This window comes from Lissotriton vulgaris, chromosome 12 (assembly GCF_964263255.1).
Source record: "Lissotriton vulgaris chromosome 12, aLisVul1.2, whole genome shotgun sequence".
Classification (NCBI taxonomy): Eukaryota; Metazoa; Chordata; class Amphibia; order Caudata; family Salamandridae; genus Lissotriton; species Lissotriton vulgaris.
In genome coordinates, this window is record NC_141700.1 from 166,112,847 (window position 1) to 166,133,012 (window position 20,166).

General features: G+C 48.0%; 1 protein-coding gene across 1 annotated transcript in view; it reads left to right on the forward strand.

The window, feature by feature from the left end:
* The window catches only part of NUP93 (nucleoporin 93), a 567,849-nt gene that overhangs the window by 507,955 nt on the left and 39,728 nt on the right, over nucleotides 1-20,166 (forward strand). Inside the window, exons 19-20 of the mRNA XM_086947697.1 lie at nucleotides 1,392-1,509; nucleotides 3,078-3,161. Of these exons, the coding sequence (XP_086803823.1) occupies nucleotides 1,392-1,509; nucleotides 3,078-3,161 (202 nt within the window). The remainder of the gene's footprint in view (nucleotides 1-1,391; nucleotides 1,510-3,077; nucleotides 3,162-20,166) is intronic.

Genomic DNA, 20,166 nt, shown 5'->3' on the forward strand with positions numbered 1-20,166 from the left:
TCCATAGAGTTATTCTGGTAATGGGCCATATCTCCTCTCCCAGGGTTATCAGTACCCCCAGTATGCAATTCTGGAGGTGAGGAAATACTGGCCCGTTTCCCAGCCCACTTATATTGAGGGCCTCTTTGTCCATTCAGGTTGTTTCTTTACCTGAAATTAAATGGAGGAGCAATACTGCTCAATCATGAGGGTCCATTGCTGCTACATACTGGAGTCAGTTAGACACCATTTATGTACTTTAACCTTTTGCATGCTCATGACGAGCTGAGCTCGTCATGAGCCACGGTGCTCCGGTGCTCATGACAAGCTCAGCTCGTCATGGCCCGTGGAACGCTCAGGTGCAGGGACAATTCCCCGGCTGTGCTAAACGTTCCACGGAGCCAATGCACCTGTGATGCGCTGAGCTCGGCATGAGCACAGGAGCACTGTAGCTCATGACGAGCTCAGCTCGTCATGAGCATGCGGGCGCTGTGCGCGCCCCCCAGCACAGCGGGGGAATAACCCCCGCAGCGAAGGGGTTAAAACCTATCATTATTTTTGCTCCACCATAGCATAAAAAGGTGAAGTAGGAGAAGGTCCCAAGTATCAAACTACATTCAGATTTCCTGCCAAATAAACTTTCCACACCATGTTCTCAAGTGGGGTGTGCTGTGGTGTATTTCCCCTTACTCTCTTTAACTCGTATCTGAAAATCGCATTGTAGCATATCAAGAGGACGTCTTCCGTTTCAGTGTTATGTGGATGATAGCAAATTGCGTAATTGGGCTTGACCTTGGTTTCAATCCAAACCAACACCACTGCAAAATGTATCAATCTTGGTAAAATAATAGTTGAGGTGTTGACATCACCACATGTTTAATGCACAAAGCTAAATTGGAGACATCTTACTCATACACACTCATTAACCCTCCTTCCTTTTGAATTTTGAACAGTTCATGCAGGTGGGAGAATTAGGTTGGTTGTGGTCTACATTGAGAACAAATTATAAAAAAGTTTTACAGATGCATTACATGTTCATGGCACTGTGCTGATAGTTTACAATAATGTATTTGTTCCAAGCACCAACATAATTCCTCAAACTTATTTGATTGTATTTATTAGTGTTTCATCTGTGAGACTGTCTTATCATTTATCATAGTTCTTATGTACCTCTTAACTTTGTTTCTGCCTTAAGTCAGTCTTTTGTTGCTTCATTATGATTACTAGTCTCACTGTAAATCTTTACAGAATACATAAGCATTACATCTGTGACTATATAAAGAAATGAAATTGTGACAGTTGGTTTTCGGAAGCCAGATTCGTTTTGTCTTGCAACTCGTAATGTAAATACTTTATTTTGCGCATGAATATACACCAAAACCCTTGAGTGCTTAATCATTTTAATATTTCAGGTATAAAGCTCAAGCAATAAGTGCAGAAAAATCTTTTGACTCCACGTTCTACCTACTTCTTGACCTGATCACGTTTTTTGATGAATACCATGCTGGCAATATTGACCGAGCGTTTGATGTAAGTCTGATTAAAGTGTTATTAGGACAAACGTACAGATTTGTGCAAATATTCCATCCTTGCTCAGCTTGACAACTTTTTAGAAATTCACAACAGGCCCAGGTAAAATGCAATTTTGTTTTGTTATTTTACATAAAAATGTATTTGTTTTCCTACAGCTGAGAGTAGGCTTTACTTCAGACACTTCTTTTGTCATTGAATGAGAAGGTATTATGGATCTCTGGATTTCAAATCCAGTTGATGAGCAGTGGCATTTGTTCATTCAGATGTAGATTGTGTTTTGGAATGGTATTCATTCTGCCCCTTTCCTCTTTTCTCAGGCATGCATTGTATACCCACAAAGTAATATTCTCAATGTATTTGAGAATATTTAACCGTCTGTATGTTTATGTCTATCTCATTTCTCATCACAAATGAATGGAATAGCCTCACGGTGCAAGCAAGGGCAATTAAACCTAAATTGTAGCCTGTTCTTTTTATTGATGTGCCAAATTGTGTTGAATGTAATAAACTTTTTCCAACCCTGAAATGATTGCACTATTATAGTGCACCCTATCTTTTGCACGTAGGCAATAATGCAATTCTGCATTAATGTAACAATTGGGCTTGATCACACTGCATTGATTTGTTTGTGCCTTGTGTCCCAAATATCTTGCTTTTGAAAGGCTTGGCAACACTAGGATCTTGTCAAAGAGAACTTGAAACGTGATTCTCATTACCTGACAGTTATTGGATATTGTCAAACTAAACTGAACTAATGGGAAGTAACAGTTTTACCACATTTTTCTACATCTTTGACAAAAATGTAAAAAGAAAGCAGACACATTTAGCTAAGAGGTTATTGAAATATTAATACATACACTGAGAAGTGTGGCTCACCGGTTAGAGGAGGCAGACCCAGAAGCAGAGGTCGGCCCGGGACCAGGGTTCAATTCCCGACGCGGCAGGGTTTGGAGCCCAAATGTACACGGACCTGATAATTCTCGCTTCGGTGCCTACTTGAATCAGGGGTTCACGCTCTGCAACTCTGGGCAATAGCTTGCTCAATCTCCACTAGGGCCCCCGCGGCGGGATGCCTGGCATTCACCTTGGGGGTGCCCAGCTGGGCTATCCCACAGGGAAAAACCAGGACGGGTTCCCAAAGCAAGCGCCGAGATACCCTTTGTGGTGATACGTGCGCTATATAAGAAACTACATTACCATTTTTTTACTTTAAATTGAGCATAATCATCGATCTTTTTATGATTGTTCAGGGATGCATATCTTCTGTTCAAACATGATGGTCAAGCTGGTGAATATTCATTTAGTAAGACTAGCAGGTATGGTCAACCATGGATTGGTCTGTCCTTTTGTGAGACTGAAATTTGAAAAATGAAATGGAAATTTCAACCAGTAGAATGCTGTATTGTCCAGTGAATCCTGACCTAAAATATTATCCAAGTATTTTTTTAATGGTTTGTTGTACTACTTATGTAAGAGAATGCATCTTTTTCTAGTTGCTGTACTTTTATCATCAATGGGGTTAACGTTCACTCACTTTTACTAGTTTCTGTTTTTTTCATATGCAGATTATTGAACGCCTAAAACTAGTCCCTCTCAGCCAAGACAGTGTGGAAGAGAGGGTTGCTGCTTTCAGAAACTTCAGCGATGAAGTAAGTGTTATCACACCTCATGCTGTGTTAGTTGGCGGTAACTGGAGTCAGACACTGTTTCACATCCACTGATTTGTGTTTCTTTTTAGCTTTTCTCAGAGAAGTGCTTGCAGTGTTATGTAGTTTCATCAGCCTTGCCATTTCCCCATAGGTGGTAAATCATGCATCTGATATTCAAACCAACCTTGTTAATTTTCTTAATGATAATTCTATAAAGCCTGTAGGTTATTCACCTGCACACTCACAAAGTGAATTGTATCATTATATGCACAAGAGGCCCTGCTAGCGTTTTTTAATATTTATTTGATTTTTTTCCCTCATGAAACCAGATAGACCTATACAAGTGTCTCAGCCCAAGGAACACATTTTATTTGACATTTTCTTATCTTTGATTATGCATAGCACAGTTTTCGTCAGCCCTTCTGTGACTTCTCAACACCAGTAAAAAAGATTTTGGACCAGGGGATGGAAAGCATTGTGGCCAATGTTAACATGTTTTCACAATTGATATGTAAAGTGAAAGTCTCTAAGTATACTTTTTAAAGGCTTACTAAAACCTTATAGCAGGGTTTTGGGGAGTAGAAGGGGGAAGTTCGGAAGACACTGGTGCTGGTAAATGCTCATCTGACTTCACTGCTAGTGTTTTCCCTTTAAGAGTGCTATATTTCTTGCACCTAACTGGCCTTAAGTCAAAAGATGGAATCAAGCAAAAAACTGTAAAAAGGTCCTAAAATAGCCCATTATATGCACCATATGTTCAGGTCTCTGATGGTCCTATCCTGATTAGGATACTGGGTATTCTTGGGCTGGATAAAGCTTGTGGTCTAAAGGGGAAACCGGGAAAGTCAGGGGGTGAAAACATCTGATCAGGGTCGTAGGCTAAAGTGTGTCAATGTACTCTTGGATCTTTTTTTTCAGGATCTCTGTGTAAAGGATGAGGACAAGTTTATAACCTGTCTTGATAATTCTAAACAGGGACCGGGGGTCCTCTTGGCCTTTGAAGGCATATGTGCGCAGATTGAGTCAGATCTTACTTCACTAATAAGACCCAGGAGTCTCTTGGGAGAGAGATGGTTTGACAGTAACTGCTCAGAGCGAACAGCAAATTGATTGCAGAACTGAAAAGGACCCCACGGGATCGTGAGCATATAGCAAGATTAAGAAAAGAGTACAAGCTTGCCCTTTCTGTATGGTAAAAGGAAATCAAGGATGAAGCTTGAAATGCACTATTATCAGTCGAGGTTATAAAAGATAGCTCTAGATTTTAGGCTCTTGTGAATAAACCTTTTTTCCCTGGTATAGGGAATGCCCTGGTCGAATGTAATATTACAGAGGACCAATGGCTCACTCATTTTGAAGCCATATATGAGGCCTCTGACAGCTCTGAAGTATTAGCTAGTTGTGAATTTAGGAGGGTCTCCCACTATAATCTTTAATGAAGAGGAAGTGGAAGTGGCCATTATGGGTATGACCAGTAATAAGGCTCCGGGCGCTGATGGTGTTCCGGCGGACTTATACAAACAAAACCCATCTTTTTGGGCGAAAATCCTGACTGTTTTTATCTGATAGAGACTACTAGCCGCAGATTCCTCAACATAGAATTACCCCCAGGCATGAGACTGGACCCGGAAAACTTTTTGCCCCAGCATCCCTGCGCACTGGGGGGACGGCATCACGCGACTCCGCCCAGGCGTTGATCGCGTACTTGACATCAGCGAGCTCACATAAGTCCCACCCCAGTGCGCCTATGTCAGTTTTTTTTCCTTTTCCACGTGCAACGCAGATCCGGATCATGCTCTGGGCCTGTTCAGGCCTTTCCCTTTTACTTATTTGCATTGTGTGTGGGAACAGTGTGCGAATGCCTTCGGGCTTTAAGACGTGCTCGTCTTGTGCGCGCCTGATGTCGGCGACGGATCCTCACCTCATCTGCATGTGGTGTTTGGGGGAACACCACAAATCCACTGATTGTGAGGCGTGCCAGCAGATATAACCGAAGTCCCGGCGGGAGCGCCGGATGAAACTTCTCTCAGCTCGCATGTCCAGGTCGGTGTCTTCACCACGCACGGCCCCTGCGGAGGGTTTTCGGGTCTGTCGCCTCCTTAGACATCGCCCCTCACCTAGGTCGCAGGAGCGTCGCTCACCTGTCGGTACGTGTCGCAGTTTGTCCCTGAGGGCTGGTTCTCTGCCTCTTGGGGGTGCGGGCTGTCCGCGGGTGGTGTGGGCCCGCATGTCGTCCCCCTCTCCACTGTTTCCCGGTTTGGGGGCGACTAGAGTCCAGATGGAGACATATGCGGCGGCTTTGCAGGCCTCGCTGGCTTCTCCTTCTTCCCCTCCTGGGACATCAGCGGATCCCTTGCAGTGTGCCGGGCCCTCCGCAGCGTTGCCGGTGGCTCCGGCCCGGCGCCGACTGGTTCGGATCCAGGCTCGGAGGATGTGGCGCCGTTGGGGTGCGGCCCTTCGGGGGTCCCTCCTTCGGCACACGGCGCCTCTGCTTTGCCGCAAACTCCAGCGGGAGTCCCTGTGCTGTCGCCAGCGCTCGGGTCCCACTCCGTCCTCTGGGCAGGCGGTGGCCTCGTCCGAGGTGATGCCGCTTCGGCGCCGGCGACTGCTGGCCCTGGCTGCGCCACAGGGACTGGCCGAGGACCCTTTTCGTCCAGTCACGGGCCAAGGTTGGTGGGGGAACCCCTCGTCCTTCCCCAGGTCCCTCTCGCCCCTCCACGCAGGCGGCTGCCTCGTCGGAGGTTTGGTCGACGCCTTTCCGGCGCCGTTCCCTCGCCGCCCTGTTCCGGCCCAGCCCTGGTCTCCTGATCCGAGCGCTGTGGCGGAGGTAGTTCTGGCGTCTCCCCTGGCGCTAGGCGATGTCGGGCCATTGATTCGTCCTCAGACGCCTCCTCTCCAAAGGTTCGACTCTTGCTGGTGTCATCCTCGTCGGAGACGGGCCGACGCGTCGTGGCATTTTTCCCGGCGTCTTCTAAGGACGGCTCCTCGCAGTCGCCGCGCTCTTCACCGGAGGCGCCGCAGGTCCGCCACTCCTTGGTCCCTCTTCCTCCGTTCCGGATCTGGCCCTTCCTTCCTCCAGTGGGCTTGGGGGACGGCAGCCTTACCTTGCAGCTGAGGCCTACTGAGGAGCTGCTTTCCCCACCGCGGGGCCCTACGGAGGTGGGTGCGGCCTTCGCTTGCGCTGTTTCCACAGCTGTGGGAATTTTGCGCATGGGTGATCCAGCTGCCTATTTCCCCACGGATCATCTTCTGGAGGTTCTCCACCAGGACTCTGGTGGTAGGGAGCTGCTGCTTCCCTTCGAAGGTTCGCTCCATTCGTCTCTTCTGGAGACTTGGGGCCGTCCCGCCACGGGGGACCCGGTGCCCCAACACCTTCTGCTGCACCACCATCCGTCGCCACGGGATCCGGTGTGTCTTTCCCTCCCCCCTCTACCAGTGGCCCTCTTTTGCAGAATGCCTTTCTCTCTTTGCTGCCGCTGTTGTCTCCCCCGTCATGGGAGACCCTCTGGCTGCATTCCTAGGGGCGCAATATATTCGCCTCAACTAGTGCGGCTCTGCGGGCCCTTAATACGCTGTGTGTTTTGGCGAGGGCCACTTCTTGCTTGTGGGACTCAGTGGACTCCCTTATGCCTGCCGCTTCTCAGGAGGGTGCCTGTGTTGATTTGAGGCACCATGTGTTGGCGGACCGGGAGCTAGCGGCGTTTATTGTTCGCTTCGCTCTGGACATCTCGGAGGTGCTTGGTCGTGCCATGGCTTCTTCGTTTGCTCTTCGTCGCCATGCCTGGCTTCGGGCTTGTTTTCCCGGAGAATGTTCGAGAACGGCTAGTGGATCTAACTTTTGATGGCGCTCTTTTGATCCACACCCCTGCGGACTCGGCCATTCAGAGGTTCTTGGCGGGGCTTCGGCCTCCTCCTCATCCCCCCCAAGGGACCTGTGAGTTGATCTGGTCTTTGGGAGGTGTTCTTCCGTTGGGGCGGGTCCCCCCAGTTGTGTGGTCTGTGTGCTTCCTATGCATTAGAGTCCTCCTTGTTGGGACTGTGGTTCTGTTGGCTGCTGATCGGCCCTTCTTGACTGTGTGTTTTTGCTTTAAGTTTCTACACCATGCTGGCCCTGAGACTAGGCCTTTGGTTATTTTCTCTTTCGCTGCTTGACAAGCCTCCTTGGAGCGTGTCCGGACCCTTCTTTGCCCTCTTGCTCTTTATCTTCGGCTGATGTCTGGTTTGCCCTGAGTGCTCCCTTCCGTGGTGCTCTCGGCGTCTGGTTGTGCTTGCCGGTGCCGACCTACTGTCTTTCTGCTCCATTGTGCCTTTTTGGCGCTTTAGCGAGGCAGTCATCCTTGCTGTGTCCGCTTCTTCCAGTGGACCCTGCACTCAGTTTTGTCTCTCCTCCCTGAGGATGAGATGGCTCTTGTGTTCTTGTCCCCCTTTTGGGTGCAGTCTGTCCCTGCAGAGCGTTGGATTGTTCTTCCTGGGTGACCTCGGGTTTCCCTGTCTGCTTCCGCCTGTTTGTTGCTGGCAGCGCCGTTCTGTCTGGTCTATTGCCTTCTGGCTGTGATAGGCTCGGCTGCCCTCTTCACTGGGTGTTTTCCCAGTGGGTGGAGGGGGGGAGGGGGTGGCTTGCCTTTTGCTCTTCCTCTTTTCCTTGGAGTCGTCGGTGCTCCTCTTATTGTCTTGACCTTGGGTGGAGGTACTGTTGCCTCGTAAGGGCGTGGGGTGCTTTGGACTCCTTTCACCTTGCCCTCTTTTCCTCTGCTGGGTGAGGGCTACCTCCTTCTTGTCTTCTCGCGTCCCCTCTGAGGTCGGTGGTCCTCTAAGTGTAGGGGTTCCCCTTGCCTGGGGGGACGGGGCTCTTCGTCCTGTCCGCTTGAACCGTCCCCTGTGGGACTCTCTGTTATAAGGTCCAGGCGGGTGGGGTCCTCTTGCAGACCCTCCTCCCCTCTGGGTATGGCTAGGGTATCTATTCTACCTTAGGGAATTTGCGGCTAGTAGTCTCTATCAGATGTACGAGTTACTTACCTTCGGTAACGATGTATCTGGTAGAGATCATTCTAGCCGCAGATTCCTTCATGACCCGCCCTTACTCCCCGTTCTGTGAGGACTGTTGGCTTTGTCTTCTGCACTCGCCTCCCTGTGGGCTGCTGTGTCTTCTATGAGTACATTCTTTCCTTCTTTCTGACAGGATTTTCATCCTATTTATTTGTTCCCTTTCCTTCCCTTTTGGCATATTGGGGGATAGGTTTATAGGTACTTCGGTTCCCTTATGCTCTGGTAGCTCCAGGTTGGGGCCTACCTTCCACCCCGCCTACATCTCTTTCCCCTTTATTACTAGGGTTCTGGGCCCTCTGCTATCCTCTGTGGCGGGGTCTTTTGGCTGTGCCTCTGCCCTTTGTTCCTTATGAGGGTTGTCACACTCTGTGATGGGGCTGTCTTGGAGTTTTGCCATTCCTGGTTTGTCCCGGACTGGTTCCCCTTCATTGTTTGTGGTTGGGGTTATTGTCCTGCTACATGTTGTCATGACAATTTTACATACGTTCTTTATCTCCAAGGGGGGCTATCTCCGTACTGGCAGGGTTGCTGCTCAGGGCTGGGCTCTGTTCTTTATTCTTTTACCTACCTTTGGGTACTGCAGTGCCTGGCACTGCTCTTTATGGTGTTGTTCCTCACCATTCCTTTTTACACTTTTTCTGCTCTTTCGCACACTGTTCCTATACTCTCACAGTTTTGCCTGCTGGCTCCGCGTTGTGGCGCGTAAAAGTTCTCCCAAGAAAACTGATGTAGGCGTGCCTGGGTGGGACTTATGTGGCCTCGCTGACGTCACGTACGCGGACAACGCCTGGGCAGAGTCGCGTGAAGCCATCCCCCCGGCGCGCAGGGATGCTGTGGTAAAAAGTTTTTCGAATCCAATCTGACACCTGGGGATAATTCTACGTGAAGGAATCTGCTACTAGATTAGTCTCTACCAGATACATCGTTACTGAAGGAAAGTAACTTGTACAACGTGTCTAGTAGCCAGGGTTACCCCAGTATTGGAACTTCCATAGATTCCCATGCTTTGTATCATTCCCTGTCGTCGGAATGGGAGCCTCAGTAAATAAAAAATAACATAACCATAGGTACAAAAGAGCAAAACCAGACCTAGGCCTCATCTCCTTTTGTAGCATATCACCCTCTTTGTGTAAAAGAGCCCAAACTCTCCGTAACAACCAATCAGAATAGCCTCACCCCATAGAACCTTCCTGAGAGAGCCTTAGAGCCTCATATTTTCTACCGCACGTTGTGCAAGGGAGTCTCCACTGAGCTCTGCTCAGTTTTTCTTTCTATTCAACTTTAAACTTAAACTTTTTTCTTCAAAATCTACTATGTCTGACAAGGAGAAGAAGGCTTTATTCAGGGCCTGTGCTACCTGCGCTAAAAAGAGGCTTTTTGTAGAAGACCAGCATGGGGACTGCATTTATTGCTTGTATCCTGAACACAAGGCCACAGATTGCATAATCTGTAGGACCTTTTCAACCAAGACTTTGAGAGACAGGGAGGGCCGATTGTTGACCTGGCTAGAGAAGATGAAGGCACGGAAGAAAGTACTGTCTTCAGATGAGGAGGATTCTACATCTATAACTTCCTCCAGAAGATCTAAAAAGAGGGGTAGGTCTCCTCCCTCTACTTCATCTAAGCCTCCTGTCAAGCCCACCAAAAGATCTCTGATAGGTCTGGAACGGTTAGTCCCATGAAATTTCCTCACCGAGGTGAAAAGGAGAGGCTGGGACAGGCTGCTGAAAAGGACACAGCCAAGAAGGTGAGAAAGGATGTTTCTGTTCCTTCACAAACATCCCAGAAAGAGAAGGACGGTAAGAAACTCTAGTCGGTCACTCAAGAGACAAAACATGACAAGAAACAGCATCCGTCGACGACGAAATCTGCAGGTACGTCGACTACTGTCTCTCATAAGGAATTGAGTGTTCCGGTGTCCCTATCGACGGCGGCTGTGTCGACGGCGACATCTTTAATGACTGCGTCGACATTTAAAATGCCTTCTTGTTCGTCAATGACTTTCTCGACGTTGACGATCATGTCAATGAAGATCCTGTCGACGGCCGCTTCATAGACGAGAACTACGTCGACGACGGTGATGTTGATGACGACGAGTTCGTCGACGACGCTGTCGACGATCCATCCATCGTCGGCGATAAAAGTATCGCCGACGAAGACTTTTCCAGTGTCAACGGATCCTTCGACGGCGATGGCTTCTTCGTTTCTTTCGACGACGTCGACGATTAAAAAAAATGCAGATTTCCACACGGAAATGGCAGATAACACCAGAGATGACTTCTCCAAGGCGAGTTACACCTTTGCCTCCTCATATGCTGCTGGATGACTAGTCTGATGAAGAGGGTGACGATATGCATTGTGGGGATGCCCACAGTCCCTCGGATTTGATTGTGAAATGTCAAGAAACAGATACTGAGGAGTACTACGAACACCAGTATGTTCGGCAGGAACAACCTCCTCGAGGCTTGGGTCAGGACATGGTGGCCATGCCAGCCTCTCTGGTTTCGGATTTGCAATTGATGTTGCAAGACTATAGAAATAGGTTTCCGACTCAACCAGCTGTACAGTCGGTACACCCTCCTTCCCCTACTGTACCCTCGACATCTACAATCATCGTGACAACGGTGGTCCCAAGGGCTGTGGAACCGGCACCCACAGAGGAAGCCAGAGAAGTGGTGCATGATGTGTCTTCAGATGATATCGTTCAGGAAGATCCTATAACTGACCCTGACGTGGATTATGATGATAGGGCCATTCAAGATTCAGATGCCGCAGGACGGGACTCTGCTACATCTCCTCCAACTGACATTGGAGGATTCTATAACCTCATGGAGAGGGCATCTACAAGATTTGGTCTACCAATCACAACAGTGCAGTCAGACTGTTTTCTTTATGACTCTAACCCCTTCGCTGCTCATGACGAGCTCAGCTCGTCATGCAGTACACTGGTCGTGTGCTCATGACGAGCTGAGCTCGTCATGAAACAATGCAATCCTGCATTCTTCAGCACACAGCGGGAAAATGCACCGCATGCATGAGGTTAAAGAACCATACAAAAAGTCAGTCAGATCGATTCCTATCATAGAACACGTATGGTCGGAAGGGATCAAGGTCATGCAGGATCCGGCCACTGTCATTCCCGTTCTTCCCCGGCTGGAGAAGAAATATAAAGCCCCTGAAGGTAGTCCAGCGTGCCTACTTGGACAACCTAAGCCAGATTCTGTGATTTCACAAGCGGCACAGAGCAAATCCAAGAATCCTTCCACGCCGCTGACTACACCTCCTGATAAGGAAGGAAGGCGATTGGATAACGTGGGCAAGAGATTCTCCTCTATGGCCAGTCTCCTCTTTCGAGCGACTAATACTCTGGCCATCTTGGGCAGGTACGATCGCCAGATGTGGTGTGATTTGGCCCCATTTATAGAACAGCTGCCAGAATCATGTGAAGATGTTTCTTTATAATTGTAGGTCCTTACCTAAGCACCAAACAGAACTATCTTTGTTATTTGACGAGCTCACCCCAGATTATAGTTTTTCTTACTGAGACATGGCTAACCCCGTCCTCGGAGCCTGATATAATACAAGCTTTGCCTCAAGGATATCAAATATCAAGGTTAGATCGCTCATCTGGGAAAGGGGGCGGTCTAGCAATAATATTTAAAGAGAACTATTCCTGTCGCTGCTCCCCTAGTCCCTTTCTGGGCTGCGAAAGTATGTCCTTCAGTTTGGAGCTCTCGCCTAATATTAATTTTTCAGGAGCACTGATCTACCACCCCCCGGGGCCGGTCAGACAGTTTATATACTTTCTGCCCGCAGCAGTCGCAGACCTAGCCTCCATCTCTGCTAATTACACATTCTATCAGAGACTACAAAACAGAAATAAAGAAAGTACAAACTCCGTACTATACACAAAAGATCTCCGAAGCCAGCTCCAATTCTAAGGAGATCTATCGGATTGTAAAAAGCCTCACTAAACTCCCCCAGCCCCCTGTAAATAGTGAAGATTTACAAGTCCGATGTAATGAGCTAGCCTACTTTTTTTATAACAAAGTGGACCTCATCTACTCCTCCTTTTCAACCACTTTCTTAAATGCCTCAGCTGACATCCTGGAGCACTCCAAGCAGGATATAACAAACAATCTGTCACCTGTGTTGGATGAGTTCCCTTTGCTACACCTGGACCGACTGGCCACTCTAATGGCGCAGGTTAAATCGGGTTCTCCTAGTGACCCCGCTCCCCCGAGTGCCTTAAAGGCTGTTAGCTACATTATCCTCCCTGCTATGCTGGAGGTACTCAATGCCTCAATTTCCACCAAAATGGTTCCACCAGCAGGGTGAGGGCACTTGTGAAGAAGCCCAATATGGACACTAACAACTTCAACAACTACCGTCCCATTTCCCTGCTCCCCTGGTCAGCAAGATTCTGGAAAAATATATCAACAATCTTCTGACTAATTTTATAGAAAATAATAAACTGCTTGACCCCTCACAAACCGGTTTTCGCCCCAAACCTGGGACAGAATCGGCTTTGTTGTCAGTTATGGAGGAAACAAGAGGCATCTTGGATCGGGGAGGATCGGTGGCAGTCATCCTCCTCGATCTGAGTGCCGCTTTTGACACTGTGAATCATGAAATCTTATTGCAGCGTCTCCATGACATCGGGATTCAAGAGGGAGTGCTGAAATGGCTCAGGTCATTCGTGACCAATATAACTTTCCAGGTCTTTGAGGGAAACACCATCTCCACCAGTAGACCACTGGGCTGTGGAGTTCCACAGGGCTCCTCGCTCAGCCCGACGTTGTTTAACGTCTATATGAGACCGCTGGCGGGTATCATCCGACCGTATGGTATTAAGATCGTTACCTACGCGGACGATACCCAGTTGGTGGTCTCTCTGACGCGAGCTGAGGGCCCGGCGGCCACGGTAGATCTGGCTGGTTGCCTGAGCGAAGTGAACAGCTGGAGGACCCTGTCCTGTCTCAAACTCAATGGGGACAAGACAGAGGTCATGATGCTGGGACGCTCGGCCCCGTCCTCGCTGGGCTCCATCTGGCCAGCCTGCCTAGGTTCCCCCCCCCCAGTCCCAAAGGATGCCATTAAGAGCTTGGGCATCTGGCTGGATAGATCTCTAACACTAGACTATCAGGCTGTCAAGTTGTCTGCCACCTGTTTTGGCCTTATCAGAATGTTGAGGAGGATTCTGCCCCTGCTACCATTTCAAGCTAAACAAATTGTTGTACAGGGATTGATCCACTCTAGGTTGGACTTCGGAAACACACTGTATCTCGGAGCCCCTAATTTCACATTGCAGAAATTGCAAGTGATTCAAAATTGTGCAGTCCACACCCTACTTCAAATTCTCCGTAGGTCTTCTGCTAAACCTGGATTAATAAAACTACATTGGCTCCCCGTCAGGGACAGGATTAGTTTCCAGTCCCTTTGTACTGCCCATCAGTCATTTTGGTCAACTGGCCCCTTGATCAATCGTCCCTTAATCACCCCTTACCTCCCCAGCAGAGAGTTACGTTCCGCCAGCGCGTTCCTTGCCATCGTGCCAAAGTTAACCGGGCCAGATCAGGAGGCCGTTCTTTTACCCTCAATGCTGCTAAACTGTGGAACAGCCTACCCCTTCAACTAAGGTCTAATCCAGATTTGACCTCCTTCAGGAAGCATCTGAAAACTTTTTTGTTTAATAAATAGGTCTTCTTTCACTTCCATGTCACTCGCCCTGCTGGTTAGAACACCTCGCAATCTCAGCGCTTGGACGCCTCCGGGCAACTAATTTGCGCTCTATAAAACACATTTTCATTTCATTTCATTTCAATCATCAAAAGAGGAAGCCAGAAAGGTTCTCGTGGAGGGAGAAAGATCATCGTCAGAGGTCATAGATTGTGCTATGGATATAGCTTCTACGGCTTTTTGAGCTCTGGCTGGGTCAGCTGTTCTACGACGACAAGGCTGGTTGCGGGCGACCTGGTTTCGCCAAGAAGTCCAAAACAAGATCCTGGACCTTCCATTCAATGGTGAAATGCTTTTTGGGAAGCATGTTGATGAGGCCCTTCAAAGTATAAAAAGGACACAGACACAGCGAAGTCCCTTTAAATTACCGTAAGGTCCCATTCAGAGGTGCAAGAGGAAGAGGCTTCTCCTCTTATAGGGGTGGCAACCAGCAGAGATATTCTTCACAATCCTCGCAATCGTATAAGCCGCAGTATTCTAACCAACGCCAGGGCCAGTCGGCTTATTTCTCTCGTCAATCTCAGAGAGGGCATCAAAATCTTCAAGGTCGGGACTCTTCCAAGAGGCAATAGCGGCCTCCTGGCTCTTACTACTGTTCCTTCCTCCCCGAGAACTACAGTGGGAAGCAGGATATCTTTGTCTAGACAGCTGGAAACATATCAGACCAGTGGGTCCTGAATATTTTTCAGAGTGGCCATACGTTGGAATTTCAAGATCTTCCTCCAACCAGAGCTCCAGGCGCCAGTCGATCACAACATCTAATTCTGCTACGCCTCGAAGCCCACCAGCTTTTCATCAAGGGGGCAATAGAACCTGTACGTCTTTCGCCGAGAGGGAAAGGGTTTTATTTAAGGTTTTTCCTGGTTCGCAAGACTACGGAGACTTGGCGCCCTATATTAGATCTACGGGAGCTCAACACCTATCTCATGAAACTGTCCTTCAGGATGGTCACTCTCCAAGATATTCTGCGTCTACTGAACCCAGGGGACTTCATGGCGACTCTGGATTTGGAAGATGCGTACTTCCACGTACCGATCCACCCAGCTCACAGGCAATATTTGCGCTTCACAGTAGGCAAGAGCCATTTCCAATTCAAGGTGCTTCCGTTTGGTCTTCGATCTGCACCAAGAATATTTACAAAGGTGTTGGCCCCGGTAGCAGCTTTCCTCAGGACAATCACTGGAAGTTTTCCCTTACCTGGACGACTGGCTAGTCAAAGCTCCTTCTTTTCAGGGAACTTCCAAGGCCGTTACAACTTCCATTCAATTGTTCGAACACTTGGGCCTTCAACTCAACAGGTGCAAGTCAGTTCTACAACCGTCCAGGTCAACAAAGTTCCTAGGGACCATTCTGAACAGTGCAAGGCTTATCCTTCAGACGAACGTCAGAACAAGCTAATGCTCTCGCTCGCCAAGTGCTAAAGAGGAGATCCCTGTCAGTACGGCTTTACAAGTCTCTGCTGGGATCGATTTCATCTGGTATACCATTGGTTCCGCATTGCAGGCTGCGAATGCGTCCTCTACAAGAGCAACTCGACAAGCAATGGCACCAAGCAGAAGGCTCTTTCAATGACAACATTTTGGTGACACCAGAGATGAAGGAGGCATGCGCATGGTGGATAGTGGAAAGCAACATCGCAGAGGGTCTGACTTTCAGCCTTCCTCCGTCTCCTATGGTCCTAACCACGGATGCCTCGTTAGAAGGCTGGGGAGCAGTGCTCCAGGATCTGAAAGTCAGTGGACACTGGGATTCACAGCAACGCCAGTACCACATCAATCTGCTGGAGCTGACTGCCATCCGACTAGCTTTGCAAGCGTTTCTCCCGAGGATTCGAAATCATCTGGTGCTGATCCGAACGGACATTACGACAGCCATGCACTATGTCAACAAGCGGGGGGGGGGGGGGGCACGGTCCCTCATTCTTTCAAAGGAATCTCAACGAATTTGGGATTGGGCAAAACTTCACAAGGTCACTCTGACAGAACACCTGGCAGGTTCGCTAAATGTCACAGCGGATGCACTAAGTCGTCAAAAGGCAGCCAATCACGAATAGGAGTTAGATCAGTCCATTCTGGTGGAGGTGTTCTCGGTCTGGGCGACTGCGACCATAGACCTCTTTGCATCGCCGGAGAACACCAAATGCCGGTTCTACGCAAGCAAGGATCACCATCCGGGATCCTTGGGGAATGCACTTTCGATTGCCAGGTACGGCGCATTCTTTTACACTTTTCCGCCAATACCCCTAATACCGAGGTTACTCGGAAAGATCAAAGCGGAACCATGCAAAATGATTCTGATTGCACCAGCGTGGCCGCAGCAGTTCTGGTACACGGAACTCCTCCTGCTCTCCCAGGATCATCCCATTCGCCTGCGACTAGTTCCGTCCCTGTTATCGAATTCTCAGGGGCAGGTGCTGCATCCGGATCCGGCGTCACTTCACTTGACAGCATGGCTCCTGAATACAGAGAATTCCGACATCTGAATCTCCCCAAGGAGTGTAGGGAGGTGTTGTCTCAGGCTCGAGCACCAAGCACTAACAAAACGTACAAGGCAAAATGGGGGAGATTCTGCCTATGGTGTCCGAGACAAGATCTCCACCCTTACAAGTCAGCTCCACAGCAAATTTTGCCTTATATCCTTTCACTGGCTCAATCTGGATTGGCTCATTCTTTGATTAAAGTTCATCTAGCAGCCATCTCAATATTCCGGCGGACATCTTCAGGTCCTTCCCTTTGGTCTGCTAAAATTGTCACGCAATTCTTAAAGGGCCTGTTTCGGATGTATCCTCCAGTCCGCCCTCCGCCGCCAATTTGGCAACTTAAACTGGTGTTGGCTCAGCTATTGAAAGCTCCGTTTGAGCCTATTCACAGAGCGGATCTTAAATTCCTTTCTTGGAAGTTATCCCTCCTTTTAGCTCTGACATCTGCTAAGAGAGTTAGTGAACTTCAAGCGCTGTCAATAGTGGAACCTTTCCTTCAATGCAAGAAAGATGTTCTCATCCTTCGGACGAATCCTAAGTTCATCCCTAAGGTTCCTTCTGAATTCCATCTGAATGAACCTTTGATTTTGAAATCTTTCATTCCATGACCTACTACTCCGGCAGAAAGATCATTGCATTCTTTGGACGTTCAGAGGTGTTTGAAATTTTATTTACAGCGCACAAAATCCTTTAGAAAATCCTCACAACTGTTTGCGTCTTACAGTGCACCACGGAAGGGTTTTCCTCTAACCAAAACCAGCATTTCACGCTGGATCTCCAGCGCTATTCAGTTCTGTCATCAAGGGGCGGGCAAGCCCCTTGAAAGGAAAGCCTGTGCTCATTCCACAAGATCAGTGGCATCTTCAGTGGCTCTTTTTTCTGGAGTCCCTATCAAGGACATTTGCAGGGCAGCGACGTGGAGCAGTACACATACCTTCACGAAGCATTACTGCCTGGAATCTACAGGACAGGACGACGCTGCTGTTGGACAAGCAGTCCTCGGGAATCTTTTTCAATGAGAGGTGAGCTTTCCCTACAATCCCACCTTCCTGTGTAGAACATTTTTGTATTGGTGATGATTCTGTTCTTTGATAGTATAGTTTTCACGGTTACTTTTAACATTGCTATGGTGTCATGCAATCATACTTCTGTAACAAAATGTGCTTTGGTGACTTACTGTTAGCTATTCTGATACAAAGCATGGGAATCTATGAAAGTTCCAATACTTGGGTAAGAAAACACGTTACTTACCTGTAACTTTGGTTCCCCAGTATTGGTCACTTTCATAGATTCCCATGCGCCCACCCTCCTTCCCTGGGAAAGCTCTGCCTTTTTTCTAAGATAGTGGCTGTTTTCACAACGGCTACGAAAATCCGAGGCTCTCTCAGGAAGGTTCTATGGGGTGAGGCTATTCTGATTGGTTGTTGCGGAGAGTTTGGGCTCTTTTACACAAAGAGGGTGATATGCTACAAAATGAGATGAAGCCTAGGCCTGGTTTTTTCTCTTTTGTACCTATGGTTATGTTATTTTTTATTTACCGAGGCTCCCATTCCGACGACGGGGAATGATACAAAGCATGGGAATCTATGAAAGTTACCAATACTGAGGAACCAAAGGTACAGCTAAGTAACTTGTTTTCTTTTCCGTCCTCATGGGCATCTTCTATTATTGTCCCCGTTTTAAAAAAGGGCCAAAGGGGGTATCCACGTTGCTATAAGCCAATCTCACTAACAGACTCTGCAGTTAAAGTTTTAGGGAGAGTGATTTTAGCTAAGCTAACTGGTTGGATGAGAATAAGGTCCTCACTAATTCCCAGTATGGTTTTAGAAGTGACAGGGGCACTACGGATCAGTGTCTAAACTTATATTAACTAGCAGGTAAATACACTATAGCCAAAACGGGGACATTACACCTATCATTTATGGATCCTTTGTCGGTTTTCGACCTGGTTAATAGATCCAAGCTTTGGCAAATCCTGCTAGACATGGGCATTGATCCAAGCTTAGTCCACTTTCTGGCTGACCTGCATAGGGATCTCACCACAAAGGGTGAGAGTCAACCTAGAAGGAAAATGCACAAGGCACTTTATATCTGGCAGGGACATTTGTCAAGGCTGTATTTTAGCGCCATTACTTTTTACTTTATATATTGATAATTTAGGCAAGTTTTTAGATTTAGCTAGTCCAGATATACCGCGTGCAGGGGACAGGCCTATTCCTGCGCTCCTATATGTGGACGACGCTGTTTTACTGGCTCGCACAGCAGTAGGTCTTCAGCGGTTTCTTGATGCCTTTGGAGCCTATATGAAATCTTTGGATCTAGTGGTCAATATAGCCAAATCCCAGGTAATGTCAATTGGCCGGAATAATAAAAAACGTAAAACTTTTACTGCGAAGGTGCAGAATTGACGAGTATGACCTCCTTTACATATTTAGGGGTACTTTTTGATGTGAGGGGCTCGTGGGTTCCACAACAAAAAGTTAATGCAATGGCAAAGTCAACGGCGGCTGTGATTGGATTTGCGTAGCGTCTGGGGGCCAAACCAATGGTTTCTATGCTTAATTTCTACAGCGCCAAATGTATAGCCATCGCCCTATATGGTTCGGCCAATGGAGGGGATGGAGATAGCCGAAAATACGTTTTTACGCGTCCTCCTGTCCGTCCCTCAATCCACCCCGACCTACGTAATTCATCAGGAGTTGGAGGTTGGTTATGTGACAGATAGGCTGAGGCTGGCTCCGGTTGTCTATTGGCTCAAAAAATGGCTCAATCCCCAATTAAGTCTGAACCATGAGATCATAAGGGATTGTGTCTCCCTAGAGCGAGTAAATAATATACCATGGCTTTAATATGTTACGAATGCTTTAACCAAGCTTGGACGCCTAGAACTATTTGATTTCCCTTATAGAATAAGAAAAGACGATCTGGCTTGGGTTAAAACACATTCTTTGAAGCTGATGTCAGCAGAGCGGGAGGAGACTGAGCTAAAGAAATCTTCAGTTAAGGCGTACTTTGTTAAAAACCTCCCCTGATATTGAACATTACTTGAGGATCGTTACAAAGCCATTTCATCGCCAGCTTTTAACCTCATCGGTGATGGTGACGAGCTCAGCTCGTCATGAGGCACAGTGCAGCTGCACTCATGACGAGCTGAGCGCATCACAGCCGTTGGAACGTTGCACGCGGGGATAATTACCCCGCTGTGCTGAACGTTCGAAAAACGGGTGTGGTGTGACGAGCCCTGCTCGTCATGAGTGCAGCTGCACTGTGACTCATGACGAACCTAGCTAGTCACCAGCACAGTGGGGGCCGCGCGCGGCTTCCTCCCCTCGCACAGCGTGGGGGAAACACCCCGCAGCGAAGGGGAAACACCCCGTAGCGAAGGGGTTAACTAAATTTAGATTTAACCTAATATATTTTTCTCTGGGTAATTCGCAAGGTTGGAGTAGGTTGTGTGAGATGGGTCCCTGTACTTGTGATCATTTTTCGTCACAGGACACAATGCATTTTACAATGTTCTGCGACCACTATAGTACTATCCGCAGGAGGTTTTTAGTCCCAATTGTAAAGGGTAAAGGTTTTATACAGGTCAAACCCTCCCTACTTTACCTTCAGCTGCTGTTTTTTAGTTGCAGCTGTGAGACTTAGGGAAAAAACTGCATCCTATGTTATCTTAAGGACTTGTGAAATACCTGTTATTAATTTTCTGATGCAAGCCTTTTTTATAAATTATTTTTATTG